This window comes from Zonotrichia leucophrys, chromosome Z, assembly GCF_028769735.1.
Source record: "Zonotrichia leucophrys gambelii isolate GWCS_2022_RI chromosome Z, RI_Zleu_2.0, whole genome shotgun sequence".
Taxonomy (NCBI): Eukaryota; Metazoa; Chordata; class Aves; order Passeriformes; family Passerellidae; genus Zonotrichia; species Zonotrichia leucophrys.
Window position 1 is genome coordinate 56,204,937 of NC_088200.1, and position 20,672 is coordinate 56,225,608.

The window sequence follows — 20,672 nt, forward strand, 5'->3', positions numbered from 1 at the left end:
CTGCAAAAACACTTTGCCAGGAACACAATAAGCAGAAAAGTAAAAGGTTGGGTATCAACACCAATCAAATCTAGAATGATCATCCTTTCCTCAACCTCATCACCATTATAATTTTCTTTCTCTTCAAAAGTCTCATTGAAGTTCATTACTAGTAACAACCGCAATGTTCTCTCTATATAACAAACTATTGGAAATCAAACCTGAAATAACTTTTCCACAGTTACTTCTAAACATACTTTTAAAAAGGGGTTTCCAGATGTTAGATCATTCACAGCCCTTGCTGCAAAAAAGTCTCCTTTTACTATATTTCTGGGAATCATAATTCAATCAAATTCAGGTCATCTTAGGCCATTTCATTTGGAAGCAACAGCATTCTTCTTACAGCATTTGAAAAAGCACCACCTAAGCAAATACAAAAATGTGTGGCTGAGAAGCGAGCAGCTACACTAATAGAAAATTAACTGGAGCATCTTCATTGCCATGAGACGACTCATACATGAACTAAGTATTTTGAATTCACTAAGTTCCTGAGCCTAGACCCAAACTGGCTAACTTTGAGGATTAGAAAGGTATTTGTGTATCAGTTGATTGCTGCCTACTACCTCAGTAGTACTGCAGGTAACTGGGACTTTTCTTCAGAGCAGAAGATACTTATGCTGTTGCTAATGCTCTATCACTTCATGTGATGTTTTCAGCAGTGCTCATTTATACCATCTCCATCTTATTTTGTATGCAAATTTTCCTTTATTTAAGCAATCATCTCTCTCCATCACAGATGCCAAGAGACAGAAATACTCTTCTAAAGAAAACCAACCCACAGAGCATGTAGTATAACTCATGATTATTACTCATTATAACAGCGGTACAGTAAGCTGCATCAAAAAATGTGTTTACAAAAAATTTCCCTCCCTCAGTGATATACAAAAGCATGGCTTTTGTGTTTTGCATGTGTCAAAATGCATACACTGTGTTGCAATGTATAATAGAACAAATGAATAATTCACTGAGAGGAGCACGATGCAGAGATGACAGAAGAAAATATATACAAATTCTTACATTTACCAAGGCCAGTATGACAGAGAAAGAAAGAATCAAAACAAGAGGGACACCTGGCACTAAACAGTCTCCAGAGTGGGATGAAAGGAAAATTTTAAAACAGGAAATCCTGCTATTATAGGGATATCAGTGGACAGTGAAAGCATAAGTAAAATCATTGCAAGCTACACCAAAAAAAGGATGCGATTCAGAAGCAAGCTATGGCACTCGTACCAGCATAACCTACAACTTTAGGCAAACAGTCTACTCATAAAAAAATCAAACATTTTATTTTGCTTCCACTCTTTACTCCTGCAGTACAACATTCTTTAAAATAATCATCAACACTGAAAGTGTACAGGCATTTCTTCTTACTGCACTTCACATCAATGATAGTCAGAGGGATTACCACATCTGAATAGAAACAATGAATCTTACAGAATAATATACAAAAGTTAAACTAAAACATAGGCTGAGTTTCTTCCTCCAAGATAATACAGTTAGCACTAGAGAATTACGTTAAATGATATTTAAGCTCAAATTCAAAGATAAAGTTTTAATGATATAAAGGAAGAAAATGTCCTCAGGAATTTAACAACACCTGTTTTTTAACAGCTGAGACTGCAAGCAAAATTTTCATGCTTGGTTACATAGAACATATTTCTGATATTTGCTGTCATACACTACATCAATAGCAAAAACCTTCTGAAGGTGCCAGTAATTTCCTTTTCTTCTCACAGCTTATTCCAGCAGTTTTGTTAAAGAAAATTCTGCTGCATTTGTTTTGATGTCTGGCACTTACCTACAAATGGGCTGCTACTGTGAGTGTAAAAAATATTGAGCTTGATGTACAAAAAATTAAGAACCACAGAAGAAACTGTCAGCCCCCTCCACTTGGTACAAGGCACAGCTGGCTTTTGTCAGCTGATGAGCAAGCAATGTTCTTCCTCTTCTCTTTCCTCTTTTCTTTCTTTTTCTGACTAAATCCTACAGTTCTGTTTTATGCAAATTTTATGTCTAAAACAACTAACTCCCTGAGCCAGGGATCTCTCAAAACCTGCTCCTCATCATGACCTACTATCTCCCACCCTCATAATTACCAATGGACTTGTCCTAAGAAGGCAGATGTAAGGAAAAAAAATAGAAATAATAGAATTCACTATTAAACCTTTAATTTTTTCAGAAGAAACGCTATCCTCACTCCCCTATCTGGAAATATATCCAGAACATTAGTCCACTCCAACACCTTTAAATTTTCATCAATGCTCTTCTTTACTGGATATATTAATTTGCTCTTTAATATTTTAAAACATTAATTAATTTACTACAGTAAAATCCTGATTCACACAAAGTTGCCAGAACTTTCCTCTCCCTACCTTTACCTAATCAGGTAAAGGCTCAAAGAACACACACTTAAAAGAACCTTTAACAGGAAGCACCTAGACTAAGAAACACCTGCTTTTCTTTCTTCCTTGGAAAATTACAAAAACAGTGGTTTATCCTTCTCAATAGAATAAAAGTCATGGCATTTAAGTTGTGTCTGCAGTCAAAACAACACATTTTTCCTTTGAAGATTAACTTTTGGAGAGATTTTCATGTCAAATGCAACTATTCAGGTTTTCACTGCAAATGATATGTTTGCAGTGACCTGATGCTTTCAGGCTTGCTCCTTGCTATTTAACATCACTGCAAGACTTTTCCAAGTAACCTTAAGCATACAGCTGTCTCTCTGCAAAAATTGTATTCTATATTATTATCTTTCTTAGGGCAGAGGGGGAACTCGTGCTGCTAATATAAAAAGAAAAAGGCAAAAAAGCCTGTTCTAGACTTGCTTCGCATTGTTGAACATGCCCTAACTCGCAGTGAAGTAGTCTTCCTGTTGTCTTTGTTCAAAGGACCAACAGTGTTGAATTTGGTTTTATTTTCAAGAAAGAATATTTTAAATGGCTTTGCCAACATGCTCCTGATCAGTTTTCTAGTCAGCTACACAAATGCTGATCCTTATATTTGACCTATATTCCACTATCATGTCCAGGGAAAGAGAAAATATTTGGCTATTCTACAATCTCTGGTTTCTACTTCAAAAATCCATTAGATTAATCTTCTGTTACACCTCTTATCTTATACTACTTACCTTCTGTTTATTCTATTAAAAAAAAAAAAACAAAAAAGCGGTATTTTCTCTCAAAGATTGTTCATGTTATCGTTCCTGCTGTACAATCCAAGATCAGATTGCTGCTGCTCAACAGGAATGCAGTCAAGATTTAGCAATACTGTTGCTAAATTTCAGGATGAGAATATGTCTGTTCATTACATAAGTATGCAAAATGTTAAATCTGAAGCATAACTACCATAAAGTAAGATAATTAAACACTAATTTTGGCATGTTCAAATTATTATATAGGACATAAAGAAAGAATTATAAATTGTCTAGGAGATCTTTACATATTTTAAAATCATGCTACAGAAGTGCAATATTTGTACTGTATATTTATTTTTAAAGTTCAGTTCATCAGCTGAAAACAGTATCTCAGAACCACATGCTAAAAAGTCTTGCTTTGAAATATTTGACTACATTGAGATTTCCCTTTTCCCCTTTTTTGTTCTTCCTGTGACCTGGCAGTTCCTTCTCTCACTAGGAGGAAGGCTCCTGCTCCTGAGAATCTGCAACTAAAGAAGAGACTCAGTTCCCTCACAGCAGTTAGAGCCCTAGGAGCTCTGTCAAACAAATCAGCTGTGTTCAGTAAACCTGAGCCACACAGCAGCATAAGAGGGAAGTGCTAAACACTCAAACAGGAAGGAGGACCCTCATCTTCTGACTGATATCAAGAAAGGCTGTTGTTTGCTCAGGGTTTGAATTCCGGGCATTGTTGAAAGACTGCTGAAGCGTGTCCAGCCCTCACATTATTATTTCTTCAGCTCTTACCTGGGCACGAGCTGTACAGGAAGGGAAACCTGCAAAGTACCAAATGGGATTATGCAGTTTTGGAAGGTATGGTCAAGGCTCAAGTGGTGTTCTTCCCTGTTGCAAGTTAGTGAAGTAGAGGTTTGAGCAGCAGATAAGCCCTGCAGGTCAACAACCAGCTGTGAGATAGTGTTGGCAATAACGTTTTAGTTTTGATAACCATTAAACCCTTTTGAGAATAAGGACTGCTTGGAAGAGACGGGATCCACCAGGCTATGGTGGACAGATGCATCCTCATGAACAGGCTGGCCAAGGTGGTAAGAACAGTTTTATGCAAAAAAAAAAAAGTGAACATTAAGTTACAAAGTAGTGAACTCTGTTGAAGAATTAGGGGTGAGGAATGATATGAACAAAAGACACCTCATAGTCAACAAAACAGGTATGGGTAAAGTGAGATCACTCCAAGCATATGCACATAAATATAGAAAGGCCTAAAGAAGGACTCTCTGGGGAAAGCTTCATTCTTGGGAATCAGAAAGACTGGATGTGGTGGTGTTCACAGGGGTCCCAGGAAGAGGGAAGAGATGAGGATCTGACTCCATGTTTCAGAAGGCTTGATTAATTATTTTATGATACATATTATATTAAAACTATACTAAAAGAATAGAAGGAAGGATTTCATCAGAAGGCTAGCAAAGAACGCAGAGGATGGAATGATAACAAAATCCTGTGTCTGACCAGAGAGTCCAATACAGCTGGACTGTGACTGGCCATTAATTAGAAACAACCATATGAGACCAATTAAAAATCCACCTGTTGCATTCCACAGCAGCAGATAATTATTGTTTACATTTTGTTCCTGAGGCCTCTCAGCTTCTCAGGAGAAAAATCCTAGCAAAGAGGTTTTTCAGAAAATATCGCTACAGAAAATCACAGCTACAGCTGGATGCATATGTGGAGTGCTTGTGTGCTAATGCAGGCAGCATGGAGAACAAATAGGAAGAAACAGAGTTCTACATGTAGTTGCAAGGTCAGAGACCCACTGGGATCATGAGGTCATGGAAGGATAGCTCACATGCCAAGGCTGCTGACATGAACATATACAGGCTCCTTAGGAAGAACAAGCTAAGAAGACAGTGACAGAAAGATGCCCTTTCTGCAACAGACCAAAGGGAATGAATGAGCCCTGCCTTAGGACGGATTTGAGCCAGCTGAGAGATTACTAGTCAGAATGACTAAGCAGATCAACATGAGTGACACTGCTACAGATTCCTGCTATAGACTGCCTGATCTATGAGGATGACATCCTCATAGAACTGATGAAGCATTACAGGGGTAACTGGATAGCAAGGTGGGCTGGAAAATGGCTGAAATGCTAGGCTCAAAGGTTTCAGAAGCATGAAATCCAGCTGGATTCACTAGCAGCATATCCAAGGGGTCAATAGTATTAAATGTCTCTAGTAGGGACCTAGATGAAGGGACAGAGAGCAATTTTGCATATAATATAAAAATGGAAGGCATGTTTGACACACCTGATAGCTGCATTGCCATTTAGGAGAAATTTGACAAGCTGGAAAAACAAGCTGAGAGTAACCTTACACATTTCAGAGAAGTTAAATGCAAACAAACCCTATTCACCAGTATATAGGGAGGGTAAGTGGTTGGAAAACAGCTTTGCAGACAAGAAAACGGGCAGAAACCAAGTGGAACACACTCCAGCAATGTGTCCTTGCAGCACAGAAAGCAAACCAAAACCTGGGCTGTGTTGGGAAGATCACTGCCGGCAGGCCAAGGGAGGTACTGCTCAGATCTGTTAAAACCGTATCTGAGCTGCTGCATCCAGGCCTCCCCAGTAAGAGAGACACTTGGACGTACACGGAAGTTCAGCAAAGGGCAATTAAGATGATTAAGAGACTGCAGTTTCTGTCAAGTGAGGTGAGACTGAGCGAGCTGTGTTTGTTTCGCCTCAAGAAAAAAAGGCTCAGAAAGATCTTACCAATCCTGTGTATAAATAACCCAATGGCTTCTTCTTTATACCCTCACATAATCTCAGCGGTGTCTGGTTAACAGACAAGGGGTAGTGGAAACAAACTGAAAAGTACTTCCAACTGCAAAAAACTAAACTGACAGTTCCATTCAGTTCATCATTGAAACTTTATTGCATTAAACTACTTCTAACACTACTGACTATAGTTTCAAACAGCAGTCAGGGCCAATTATCTTACCTTGGACTGATTTCAATTTTAAGTGTGAATCTGTATGTCTAGTTTTAATTCAGGTTACTTTCCAGTAAGTTCACACTTGAATTAACTCTTCTCTAAAACAATTGGGGTTTTTTCATTTAAGATAGTTATCTGTAAACTACAGAGGAAAACATCATTAGACATGTTCCACTTTAAAGTACCATGTGAGCACATCCTTAGGCAATACTAGCCAAGGTAAAACACATGTAAGTACACAAAAATGTACAGATATAAAAAACCTCTGTATTTAATTCATTAAGTAAACAATTACTTACATTTTTTGAAGGACCTGGGCCATCACAACCCCACTCGTTAAATCTTCCACGGTCTGGCATGGTGCCTCAACATTAAATGTCTGGATCTATGTGAGAAAGGAAAAAGTTATCCTTATTTCCTTCAATGTAAAGGAATTTTCAAAGGTTTGAAAAAAAAATAGCAAATAGCAAAATACCAAATAGCAAAAATAATAAACTCCACATATTTAGCATACATGTTTGTTTTAAAAAGCTTTATATTTAATAGTCAAAGACAGAAACATCTTGTTTTCTTATCCTTGTTTTCTCAATAAACTGCTACAAAAACCAGTATTACATTCTCCAAAAGGCAAACTTCCTACTGCATTTTCTACTTACTGAAAGTCATCAGTGCATTCAAGTACTTCCATATAATCTTGTACAATTCAAGTACACCCTCTCAATCAACAAAATAAACTCAAGTTTTAGAAGGAACAGTGATCCCACAGAATGCTCAACTCCCCACAATGACAAGATGAAATGTAGATTGATATACATATTCCAAACTTGATTAATCCCTACTATGAGATGGAAGAGAAGAGCACAATATTGCTAAACCCTGATTGCTCTATACACTACTAGAATTCTGAATATTTCACGCTAACGTACTAACGCCAGTGACATGCACCACAGTCCGCACAAAGCTCTTTTCTTCCCTGCTCTCTTGATGAGAAGAATCAGTCCACTTCAGGACAATCTTTTTAACTGGTTTAAGTTACTTGATAATTTACTTTAAAATAACATTATTTTTAAATGATGTGAATGAGTTTACAACAATTTTTATGATACTATTTGGAAGGTATCTGTCTAGTGCTCTCTGTTACTATCCTCCTCCTACAGGAAACTTGGGCTTATTTGTAGAAAGCAAATTTTTTCATATGTAAAAGGGATAAAGCAGTCTACGAAAGCACTTGCAGTTTCAGAGTGCATAAATGTTACATACAATCAATCATTTTTTTCTGAACATAATGTGCAACCATTCATGCTTTAGTGGCATTTGGAAGAGTAATAGTTGTTAGTCATTTCCCAATAAATACCCTTCATATGTGTGTATTACAATAAAAGACAATTCATGTTTCAGTGGGAAATTCTGGAGGTCTTCCTCTGAGAAGGCTCTCAGAAAATGAAGTGCACAACAGCCAGATTCTCCTTACACCTTTGGAAGAGTACATTATTATACCTTTGGTATAAGGACTCTAGGTCATGTAAGCTACAATTAGTAATGCAGACATTCTGGCAATGCCATTTAACATTAATTTGGAGCACAGGCACCTAGGTGAATTTTCCTTTTTTCCCTGTATTCCGGAGAAAAAAACTAACACTCAAGTAGGAAAAAAAAAGCCATTATATGAATGAAGAGTCAAAAATTGAGCTCTCAGAGCATGTTTCCTGGTCAACTGTGACCAGTCAGTAATAATGAATGATGTCTCCATGTTCCAAAAGTACATTAATAAATTACTGAGAGGCATATAAGACAGACAAAAGTGACTTCTACACTTCTGATTCAGATTTTCTTACAGCATGGTCTGAACTACCTGAAAAAACCCCACAGCTGCCTCTCCAGAAATCAAGAAGCCATCATAGGTTGTCAGGACACTAGATGAAAATCAGAGTGGGTGGGTGAGGAAAAAAACCCACGCATGAAAGAACAACATAACAGGATACAACACTGAATTACAATTTTGCCAGAAAACTGAATTTACCAGTAGTTTCTGATTTGTGGCAACAATGTTGAAGGAATACAGAGACAACTCTGAGTCCCCAATTCAGCAAAATATTAAACAATATATAATAGTTTAAGAGCTACAACAATAAGATCTGCAAAAACATTGTGGATACTTATGCTTGAAGAAGTTTAAGATGCTAAAAAGATAAAATTATCAAGCACAGACAATGAAAACTTTTTTTCTAATTTTGTGTATTATACATTTAAATAATTAAAATTGAAATAATTTTGCTGCACAAGACTCAAATCAAAAAATCCCTTAAGAACTACTACTGTTGCAGTTTTCCAGAAGTAGACAAAGTTAAATATTCTTTTCAAACACGCAACAGCAACATAATTAAGATTTACAGAGTGCAAACTAACCAGGGTGTTTTAGATTTATTTTGTAACTTGATATACACAACACTTCCTTGACTAAACAAAAGGGTATGTAGATGATATCACTACATTGAAAGATGAGCAAGTCAAAGAAAAATAAGCAAGTCTATCTCCAAAACACAGAGGGAAAGGATGCACATTTTCTGTTATTTTGTGTATAATTTATCATCATACTTCCCTAACACTTTACATAGAAAAAAGGTCTAAACTACCACTAAGGTTCAGTTAACCTATCTGAACTCTTTCTTCCTCCCATAGACATACATGTAAAATTTCCATGGAGGAAAATAATGTTTCTCATAGTTAGACATCAAAGAAAAGACAGAAACTAATGTGTCTTTTATCTGTATAAACATTTAAATTTCATAATAAATGAAATTTAATTTTACATTTAGTTTACTTATTTTTTATATTTAGTTTTAGTTAAAAAAGCTATAAATTTAGTTTTCAGATTTCAATTGTGCCAAATTTAAACTGCACAACATTTACACAAATCTTAAAAAATAAAGAACTATATGCTTTTCATATCCTTCAGAGATATGAAAATTACAAATTTCCTTCAAAAAACTTTACACAAAATAGCTTTTCAAATTTACATCAAAGTTAAATTCCTATACCATTGCCAGTTCTACAATATGCTAAACTTCAGTAAGGCAATATGTTCACTTTCCCTCTAGGGAAAGTAAGGATTCACTTTCCAGAAGGGAGAAAATTATAAGAATGTGGCAAATGATAAGAATGTGGCAAGACACAGAGTTCCAGCTATTGAGACAAGCAAATTGTGTGTGCATGCCTCTAAACAGCTATTCAGTAACAGCTGTTAAAACAGTGCTCTTCCTGTGCATTGTGATGTGTCTCCTCCTGGAAGACTACTCTCCCTTCCTGCACCAGCTGCTCCTCTGCTCCTACTTCTTCAGTGCTCGCAATGCAGTTCTCCTCATTAGTTCCACAGCACTGAAAAATAATTTCTGTTTGCTGTTATGATTATTGGGGCTTTTCCCCCACTTCCTGAACTGCTGTACAGAGCCTGTATGTCATGTCTGTGGACACACATGAATCTCATGAAGATCAAGGCCAAGTGCTGCATCTGAGCTGGGGCAACCTCCCCTACCAACACAGGCTGGGGGAAGAACAGATTGAGAGCAGCCCTGCCAAGAAGGAGTTGGGGGTGTTGGTGGGTGAGGCTGAACATTAGTCAGAAATATGCACAGTCAGCAGGTTAAAGGTGATTTTTACCCTCTACTACTCTCTCATTAGACCCCATAACTCTCAGTACTACAGCGAGCTCTAGGGTCCTTCGTACAAGGAAGACACAGACAAGTTTGAGCAGGCCCTGAGCAGGACTTTCTTCCTATGATGAAAGGCTGGGAGAGTTGGGGTTGTTCAGCCTCGAGAAGAGAAGGCTTCAGTGAAACCTCACTGTGGCTTTTCAGTACTCTAAGGGAAGATGAGGGCACACTTTTAAATCGGCCCTGTAGCAAACAGAAAAGCAGTAACTGTTTCAAATTGAAAAATCATAGATTCAGAGTAGATAAGGAAGAATTATTCTATGATGAGGGTGGTGAAACACTGGATCAGACAAGTGGTAGATGCCCTATCCCCAGTAAGGCTGGGCTAGGCTCTGTACAACCTGATCTAGTTGAAGACATTGCTGCTCAAAGCCGGGGGAAGGGGCAGGGTAAGGTTGGACTACGTGACATTTAAAGGTCCCTTACAACACAAACTATACTATGATCCTATCACATAAGACTCTGAGGAAAAGAAAGGGGTAAAGGGAAAAACCTCAGTCACTTGACTTAATCACTAGGTCTAATAGGCCTTCATACTTTCCATCAACTATCCTGCAATGAGAGAAAAGGTATTAATTTTACTGAATATTAATCCAGATCTCTGATCCACATGGACACAGAGAGTCAAATTTTATAAAAACCTTAGAATAAGAATTAGCAGGTTACTGTTACAATGCAAAGGAGGTTATCACTAGGGACTAAATAATTGCTTCAGGAAGACAGTATCTTAGAAAATTTGAGTTAAGAATTCCTGGTCACATATATGACTAGTTAGGATTTGTTAGCTACTAGGGATAGGATGCAAAAATGTATTTTATGAAAAATACTTTTGATATGAAGGTCAGTGAACTGGACAAACACTCAGTTGTCAAAGACATTAGGTGAAAACCAGGATAAAAATGTAATGGGGAATTCAGCATCCGATGAAACTTAATGAGAAAAAGAAAAAAAGTAAAAACCAAACAAAGCAAACTAATTCTACCTCAAAGACAAAAAAACATTCTCAATGACCTTTTCCTTCTCAACATTAAGGGATAATGAAAGACTTGCTCTTTGCACAGTGATTATATACACGGCTTGGTTTCTATTAATGATGGAGTTACATAACAAACCTCTCAAATATTCTTTTGGAATAATACCTGAAATTCTTATTAGTGGTTCTTAGCAGATAAAACTCTGGGTGACTGGTTACCTTAAGCCCAAACACAACATACAGCAACATCCAGTTTCCAATTTATCCAAGCAAAGCACTCCCCAGTCACTGGTGGGGGACAAACTGAGCGTAAGTCCACAGATTCTGACCAACCTGCTTGCTTCTGTCAGGTTTTGCCACTCTCTTTCCCTCTCCTTACCATTATAACTATTATTAACAATTACTATTATTGTTGTTGTTATTAGCATATTTAGTACTATGCTATATTAATTATTGGAACTATTCTGTATTTATGTTATGTCTAGCCTATTATTGCTGTTGTTGTTGCGTATTTTATTTCAATGATTAAATTTTTCTTATGTCAACCTGCAAGGTTTACCTTTTCTTTTCCATTCCTCTTCTTCCACTTCCGCAGGGAAATCAGTGGCAGAATGAGTAAATTGTATGATCCTTAATTCCCAACAAGGATTTAGCCATGGCACCACCAATTTAGAATTATTCATCCACTATTTCCCTATATCTGTGGAACTGACCATGCAAGCTTAGAGCTGGTTGCTATGCAGAGCCATGAACAACGCCACGCTAGTACAGAAGAAACAAATCAGAGAGACAAGACAGGGAGAAGTGGCTGTGAAAGGAAACACGAAAGGAACCAGCTTCACTGGTTGGATGCAATGAGCACATTGGCAGAGACGAATAAGGTGAGTTGGACAAATCTGTCCTTGCACATTAATCCTGCATCCTGTATTACCCACAAGATCTGCAAGAATCTCACTAAAACATTTACTCAGCTTCATTGCCTGGAGGAAACCAGAATAATTCTCCGCACAACAGCGAGATAATTAAGCAATACACACAGTTGTTTTTCCTCAGATGTAAAATTCTTGTATGAAGACAGTATTTTCAAATTAGAAGCGGATTCTCATCCTAAAAGCATATCTTGTCCTTTTGGATAACTTGAGGATATCTTTGCCCATTTTTCTCCTCACAGTTTGTAGCACTGTAATCTTCTGCCTGCATGGTCATGGCATAAGCTGTTTTTTCATGCTTTCCAAGGTAACAGCAGACTGCGTGAAACAAACAATGGGGAAACAGATTCTCTAACAAGCAGCAGCTTTATTCCAAGATATGAATTTGTGAATGTTTCCACTGATTTTCAGGTTGTCAGACTTTCATTACTACAATCTCAAAAGTTACTTGTGATCCAGCTGTAATGTTAGCTACTCAATCAGCCCAACAATGAAATGACAAGGTTTTAACATTACTGTTCAGGGTGGGGATTCTTCTAGGGAAGAATTTGAATATTATTTTTTTATTAATTTGCCTCTCATTTTATGTATATTGTGTTTAAACCCAAATATCTGAATAGGCCAAAGCCATGAAATATCTCAACCAAAGTATTTATTCAAAATGATGCTTTTTCAGTTATTAAATATTTCATTTGCAGAAACACAGTGCAGAAAGCAGAAGACACAGCTTGACTAAAGCTTACTTACTAAAGGATTTAAGAGATAAGAGAGCCAGAGAGCCATGACAGCAAAAACCAGCTACTACCGCACTGTCCTGGCATTGCCACTAAATTGCTGCTAACTGACGTCTTCAAGGATGACAAATTATTGAGATATTATTAAGATACACTGAACAGAGTCTCAAGTCTGAATGGTTTTTGGTTTAACCATTTCAGAAACATTAATGAAAACACAATCTAACCTACCAACTCCTGTGGTAAAAATTAATGTATTCCTGTTTTCAGGAATACATACTTTCAGTTGAAAGCCAGATGAGCCAACTGATGAAAAATAATTCTACACAGCATTTGTAATGAAGATAAAATGAAGATATATAATACATAAAAGAAGGCCTAAAACAGCAACATAAACCAACAGTTCTTTTCAAGCCTTCATCTATTTAATCACATTTTATTTAAAAGTAATATGTATCAGTCAATGCTTTCTCTTTTCAAAATAAAAGCCACTTAATAAAGTGCAAAATTGCCAAACATTAAATCAATATACCCACATTTATGGGATACATACATTCACACTGCACCAAGCACCAATGAATTTTAGAAAGCTTCAAAAGTGCCTTTAAGACTAGAAGTATCTTCTTTTCTTTTCTGGGGAAAAAAAAAAAAAAAAAAAACAAAAAAACAAAACAATCCAAAACACAAATGGTAGGCTTTCCAGGAACCAGTAGCTTCCTTTGCTAACCAATGTACAAAATTTTCCATCTCTACTGCCCAGAAGAGACAAAATAACACACTTATAATGATGTCATATTAAACACAGAAGTAGAATATCTTCTACCTTCAGCACTCTGACTCACAGAAGCCCAGACAGTAATCCAGCCCACAGAACTGGGACACCTGAAGTCTCACCAAAGGATGATGAAACTTTTCTGTAAAAGTATGTGTTCAGTAAAAATAGCAGAACAGCGCTCAATGAACGAAAGAGTGAAAATCTTTTTCTATTCTGAATTAAGATGGCTAAGCTAGTAAAATCTGAACAACATCAGGCAAATGTGCCCAAAGAGATCCAGACTAAAGTAAGTACCAGGCAGCAAGATACAGCATTTTTGTAAGGGTACATGGCCAAGAAAAGTCAATTTACTTCTTGGCTAGTGGCTAGCTAGAAAAACTGTAGAAATTTATACATATTTCTAACATTACTTAAACAAACAAAAAACCAAACAAAACCAAACAAAAACTCACAAAAACTACAACACAACAAAACAAGAAAACAAACCAAAAAACACCAGAACAAATCAATCCCCCCTAAAAAAGAACAACAACAACAAAAAAAAAATAAACAAAGCTAAACCAACAAATAAAAAATAGATTACAGCCTTCCCCTTGCGAAATACAGAAGAACAACTATTTAAAGCCCATAGTTCCAAACTTTGCACCTATAATACAGATGAGAAACAGTCTCTATTGACAGATGAGAGAAATACCTCTCTTCCCTGAAAAGCACAGAAGATGAATCCAAGAACACTAAGTTCTACTGAAATATCATCTGCATGAACTTTCTGACCCGTGGGGAAACACAGGCTTTCACAGGATCACATGAGTAAGAAAGATTTAGCAGCTAAAAGATAGGATTAAGAAAAAGCTGGCACTAAATTTTCAGCAGATTAAGAAATTTCTGACAACAGATTCTAGGACTGGTAACAGATCTATCTGTAATCTGTAAAATTAGCATATCTTGCCTAGTTTAAGGCTTTTCCTTTTCTTTATTTATATTTCAACAAACAATTACCTGAACCTCATGGAATTTTGTACAAAATAAGATTTTTCAGAGGCTGACCAAATTCCATTAAAAAAGGCAGTAGCTACCATGTAACAGGCAGCCATCTTCTGACATTGACCATAAAATTAAATCATTACCCCTGCCAGAGAGATCAAGCCATGCTGGACTTTTTTTCTAACCACAAATGGGGCAGTAGAATTCATAAAGTCAAAACCAAACATGCACACAAAAACACACAAAAATAAATCAAGAAACAAAAAACCCACACATAAATTCTGTTGCAGTTAATCACACACTTATTTCTACTTATTCCTACACTGAAGTGAAACTATGGATACATTGCTGCCATAGCAAACAAGTTTACTCAAAGATTTATCTTACATAATCCTGAAATGTAGAAAGGTCATAATTCATTTAATACTTAGCAACACTACACTGAATAAATTACAGATGCTCATTTTCCTGACCTGTTGTCCCCAAAGCATAAATCATGCAGTTAAATACACATTTCTTGTTTAATATTTTAACTTACCTACCTTGAGAGACAGCTTAAATGGAAGGTCCACAAGGGATACAAAGCAATACTACACTTGCAGCATGACACACTTTTGCAAAGAAACTTGCAGCTTAATGGCATGAAAGAGCCCTAGGAATCCCAGGGCTAAAGCACATTATCATCAGATTTACAATGCATCTTCTTGTGCAATACTTGCTCCACTACCTGTACCACTTCCCGTGTGCTCCCTTTGAAAAGATCCCATCCCTCTGTGGCCCCAGCTAGTCCACTGAAACACAACTCCAGCTTTGTATCCATTCAGAAGCTTCTGCCCGACACCGGCAGGAGCAGAGCACTGGCTGGACTCCCCCACCCTTAACCTTAGAGAGCTTCTCCCTTCACTGAAACCCTTCTCCTTCCCATGCTGTCTCTTTGTTCTCTGCTCTGAATGAGCAGTACTAAGGAACTCACAGGGGAGAATGGTCTAAGTTAGGCATGGCAAATGCAGACAGAAAAACAATACAAGCATACTCTGCAGTGCAGGAAACCACTACCAGAGGTTAAAGAAAGAGTTAATCCTTCTCGCTTTCCTGTATGGCAGGACCTGCCAGGCTGTTGGCAAAAAAGCCACAAGGACACTACTACTCTCTTCCCCTCACTTTCAACCATGCATTCCTGCTGTAGCCTTGTGCTATTGTTGGTTGCCATGTGACAGATAACCTCGCTGTTGTTTGGGGGTTTTTTTCTAATAAATCGCTAGGACTTGCAAATTAAATTGATTTTAAAACCCCAGTCTTAGGTTCTGAAGCTGGGGCACTTAATAAGGTGAATTTAGGCAAACACCTTTCTAGACGACCACGCTAAAGAGTCAGCCAAAACGAGAGAGCAGAAAAGTGCAATTGTGTAACAGGGGAGAGAGGAGAGACCCAAGGCTCAACTTGAATGTCTACACACTGTAGCAAAGATTTCTAGCGTCCGTGAAGAGCAGAAGGACAGAAGATAATCTCAAGGTTTACAAGCCCCAAAATATCACAATTAAGAGAGTTGTGCAAAATTCACAGTTTAACTTAATCTCTTTAAAACATCTGTGTTTAAGTATTTCAGAGAAGACAGAAACAGATTTCTCTCCACACCTCCCACTTTGAGATAAACAAGCTAACAGAAAACTTGTTTCCTTTACACTCTCTAAGGTTCATAGTTCCCAGCAGCAAAGTCTGTTTCTTTTCCACCAACATCTCACAACCCCTCACCAAAAGATGAGGGGGCAGAATTGGAAGCTGAAATTGAGCACATACTAAATCCCATGGAAATGTCTTTTTTCTTCAGAGAACTTACTGTAAATATATACTGTACAGAACAGCTCTTCAGGAAGGAGAAAACAGGAAAAAAAGCAGAATGTGGGACAAGGCCCCAAAGAATGAAAATCTAACAGTGTCAAAATGCATGCATGATGAATGATGCCAGCAATGATGCCAGATGATTCTTTGTTCAGTCAGACTGACTTAAAAATTGGGGGGACAATGGCAGGGAACATATACAAACCATACCCTATCACCTTTAATTATTATATTCCTATATCATCAGCCTTCTATCACTTGCTCTTCAATATAATCTTGAAGAGAAATTCCTGTTTCTGCCTGACTTCTCAGCAATATGTTAAAAAAATCACTCTTATCTAATAATGGTGCTAGACATTCCAGCTCCTTCAAACATGATGAATGTTACACACAGAATATTACAGTCATAGACAACTATCCCTTTAAAAGCTGAAGCAACAGATTCTTGACAATCTTAGAGAGAGGTCATAAAATATAAAAAAAGGTTGTTCAGCTTACTGGCCTTTCATATTAGTTGCAAGGTTCCTCAAGCCACATTCCACGATTGCAGACAAGCTCAAGTGGTTTTGCCCTCTGAACAACAACACATTATATTCAAAAGAATAGTTTTCTTGATTCCCTGTCATCATCAGCACAATCAACCTCTCCTAATTTTTTTTTTCAAGAGGTAAGACATGGTGATGCAATTATATTATCAGAAGTAAATGAAACTCTACGACTTTGTGGTCAGTGGCCAAGGAGTGGAAGAAGAAACAATTTAAACAGGGACAGCAAGTTGCCTACAATCTTGGCATCTACAAGAAACCAGAAAATTACTTAAATGTGCAAATGCACAAGGATCAAGAACAGCATAATAGTGTAATCTAAAAAGAATATAACTGGATGGAGAGGAAAAACAGCCTTCCCAGTAGATTCCCCTAGTAATTCCTCTTTGACTAGAGTGCCTATCAAGCATTTGCAAGCAGCCGTCCTGAGGAATCTGTTTCAGTAGTTGGTCTCTACACTTCATACTACTACAGATAAATCCTTACAGTTGGGGATAGGCCATGACACAGAAAACAGAGATACACTGTACTGAGGAAATTTTTCAGCCAAAAAGAGAGAAAGGTCAATATAAATAACCAAAGTGCTTAAAAGGTGGAGCATGCTGAAACAGGAGACTTGCAATGTTCAGAAAGTTCTCACTTATCACTAAAGTTTTAACAGAAACTCTATTTGGCCTTGAGGGTTGGAAAAGAAAGAAAACAGGCAAGATGCAGTTTGGTGGAGGCAGCACATACTAAAATAAGTGATATTTATCACAATGAAAGAAAGTTTATGACATCTCCACCAACTTGGTACTTACAACCACCTTAGCAGCAGCCTCTTTGTTTATATCCCAATGCTAAGCAATCTTTTCAGTATCATATCTTAGTTCTACGCTAGAAAAGAAACCTTCTCAGGTTACACAGCAAAAGCCTGTAGCTATCACAATGATTTCATACACATTAAAGTGTAATTGGCACAGCTATGTTTGGCAGCTCTCCACATTTTATGAAATGCCTCAGCTATGTATCTAAGTTGAGAGTGCTCCTGACACTACACATGCACAAAAACAACCCAAACCAAACACCAAAACCCAATGTGTTCATATATAAACAAGTCTTAACTTTAAACAGAAAAAGAAGTTGTCAATCTCTGTTAGATACATTGAAACAACTTTAGTATTATTGCAGTTTACCTCACAGATGCATTTTTATAAACTATCTTGGCTGAACTGCATCTTGGACAACAATCCCATAGTGCGTGGGATAGTCTCAAAAGGGAGTTTTGTGGGAGATTTTTGGTAGAGCAACAATTCTACAATTATAGTAAGTTGCTAACACTGCCAAAGTGCAAATATCAGTTTTGAGAGGCCAGTACTTGGCCTCCAGTCCTTCGTTCAGTTTTCCTCAAGTTGCCACTACTGTGGCTGTCTCAAAACAATATCAGGGTCACCTGCTAAAGTGGTATTAAGTCAAAACTCATTCAGCTGTTTAAAATCCTGAACAAAAATTACTTAGGAAGCCATTTGATGGCATTGTCAGAGAGGTGAAAAATAAACAAGGAGTTAGCTAGAGCCAAAGCCTATCAACAAAAATGGGTATTGGCAGAATATTAAAAAATAAACCAAAACATATTCAGAGGTAGGAAGCTTGCTCCAGCTTAAAGACAGCAGAAGAGAAATCACAGGTATGTAGGAAAAAAGCCTAAGTGATATGCTCCTTAATTAAAATCATTAGTTGGTAGAGGGAGGAACACTTTCTTCTCACCCTATATCCATCTGAGCAAACAGTCATTTTAGGCCAAACAGGTTCTCAGACTTAGAGAAATCCTTATCTATTCAAAACACAGACAAACCAGTTTAAGTACTTCTGTATGAATGTTAAGCAAGCAACCTGGGAGGCAAAACCAGTTCTAAACAGCCAGTTTCCCTGGCATAATGGGAAATGACTGCCCTTCCCAGATGTGCATACACTGTTATTAAGACAGCTCTACCCTCCTATCTAAATGAACCGTTTCCCAAGAATCATTAGGGGACTTGAGAGAAAGCCAAACAAAGAAAGCATCTTCTTTATACACAGTCAGTTTCACTGAGGAACAAAAAACTTCACCGCCTCTTCTGCAAGTTTCATGTATGCTGGAATAAAGTAAAGTCACCTTTCTTCATTCTTTTTATTACTGAATCTGTTTCAAAGCCACATTCTCACATAAATGACAAAACTGTACAATAATCTGTAACTTCATACATTCATCTCAGAATAAAGCTGATCCATTCAAATGCTGTTTAAGATTATTTATTTCTGCTAACCAAAAGAGATGCAGCTAGTCTCCTCATTAGCTCAATATTTGAGAAGTGTAAAGGCACCTGTGTGGACCATTTCTACAGAAAGGACCAGGCTGCACAGGGTACGCACAGCTTCAGGACTGCAGCCTCTCACTCAACTTTTCTTTGCCAGTATTAACACGTATCAACTTACTCATATTGGGACTTTTTATTCCCCACACCTGAAAGAGAAAGCATGGAAAGCCCAAAGCAAAATAAGGGGCCAACACTTGTCCATAACAAATATGGAAAAGCTGGCAGGAATGTGAAGGAAAGTGAAACTCAGTGACTTATTGCAGACCTACGTGAAGCACTTCTCCGAAAACCTCTTCCCCAAAATTGTCATCTTCTATACTTGCCAGGCCATGTGCTCACCTCTAACAATAAATTATTTCCCTTACTCATCCTTTCTGACTTTCATTGAGAAATCTAACCTGTTATTCCCCAGGAACTTACTCATCACCATCAGAGCTTCAGTCAGCTCTGGCTTCTCATAGAAAAAAATATCTGAAAATTTCTGTTTCTAGTTAACAATCAGTTGTATTACAGAGTTTCATATTCTAGGTATTTACTTGGCAATTTTGAGTATAGAAGGGAAAAAATCCAAACCAGCCTCAAACCAAAATCCAGAGGTTTCAAACAACTGACCAATTATAACTCAGCTACTACAGAAAGTTAAGTCCCACGTCTGTGTTATGGTCATTGATCAGACTACAGGTAGCTGCAAAACCAGGTTTGATGTCCACCATACTTTGGCTGCTCTTTGAGTGACAGCATAACCAAAAGACATTTATGGGAAAAACTACAAATATTAAAGTAGTATAAAGTAATTTTTATCATAAGATCATAGAATCATAGAAGGGTTTGGCCTGGAAAAGAACCTTGAAAACCATCCGGTTCCAATGCCCCTGCCATGAGCAGGGACACCTTCAGCTAGATCAGGTTACTCAGAGCCCCATCCAACCTGGCCTTGAACACCTCCAGGAATAAATATATCACCACTTAGGCTGATACTGTAAAATCCTCGGCCTCATCGGTGAATTCTGTCTCTCAAGACTTAACCACTGCTTAAAAAACAGAGAAAAATAAACAGCGGAAATGCAAGTTTCCGGTCAGAAAGGCGGCCTTGCTGGTCAGAGGGAGACAGGCAGGTACGAACAACGGAGTACTGACATACCGACGGCATAGGAGGGACGCGAGCCCGGCCTGCAGCTCGCCAGCCCAGCCCGGGCGCACCTGGGGGCGCTCCCGCGCCGGCCCCCCGGGCCTTTGTTCCCCCGCTGCACGGGCAGCGTTGAGGCGGAACACGGCCCTGCCCAGGCACCCCCGATGCGCCAAGATAAGACATAAACAAAGCAAGGCCGGACCGCCGGGGCTCCGCCGACCTGGCCCGGCCCGGCCCGGCCGGGGTGCGGGCCGCGGGGCCTCCATCACCGGAACGGAGCCGCGGCGCGGCGGGAGGCGCCCAGCGCCGCGGCCCTGAGCCGCAACCCAACTCGGTGCGGGCGGGCAGCGCGCACTCACCCAGGTGAGCAGGCTCTCGCCGAGCTCGGCGCGCTCCAGGCTCTCCACGTTGAACATGGCGGGACTGCGGGGCCGCGGCCGGGTCGGTACCGCCGGTCCCGCCCCGCCCCGTCCCGGGCCGGGCGGTGGCGCCGACACGTCACCGCGCCCTGACGGACCGGCCGCGCGCGCCTGCGCCCGGCGGCCGCGGGGCGGGGCGA

At 38.6% G+C, this 20,672-nt stretch overlaps 1 protein-coding gene across 4 annotated transcripts in view; it reads right to left on the minus strand.

Annotated features, from left to right (window-relative positions):
- HOOK3 (hook microtubule tethering protein 3) overlaps positions 1–20,635 on the minus strand; it is an 88,222-nt gene extending 67,587 nt beyond the window's left edge. For 2 of the 4 annotated variants that reach the window (XM_064736894.1, XM_064736895.1), the window contains exons 1-2: positions 20,473–20,633; positions 6,459–6,544 (exon numbers count right to left, since the gene is read on the minus strand). In XM_064736894.1, coding sequence (XP_064592964.1) covers positions 6,459–6,544; positions 20,473–20,529 — 143 coding nt within the window. In that variant the 5' untranslated portion in view covers positions 20,530–20,633. Of the gene's footprint in view, positions 1–6,458; positions 6,545–20,472 lie in introns of all 4 variants that reach the window. The other 2 variants (XM_064736896.1, XM_064736891.1) reach the window with 2 other exon arrangements.
- Positions 20,636–20,672: the final 37 nt, after the last annotated feature.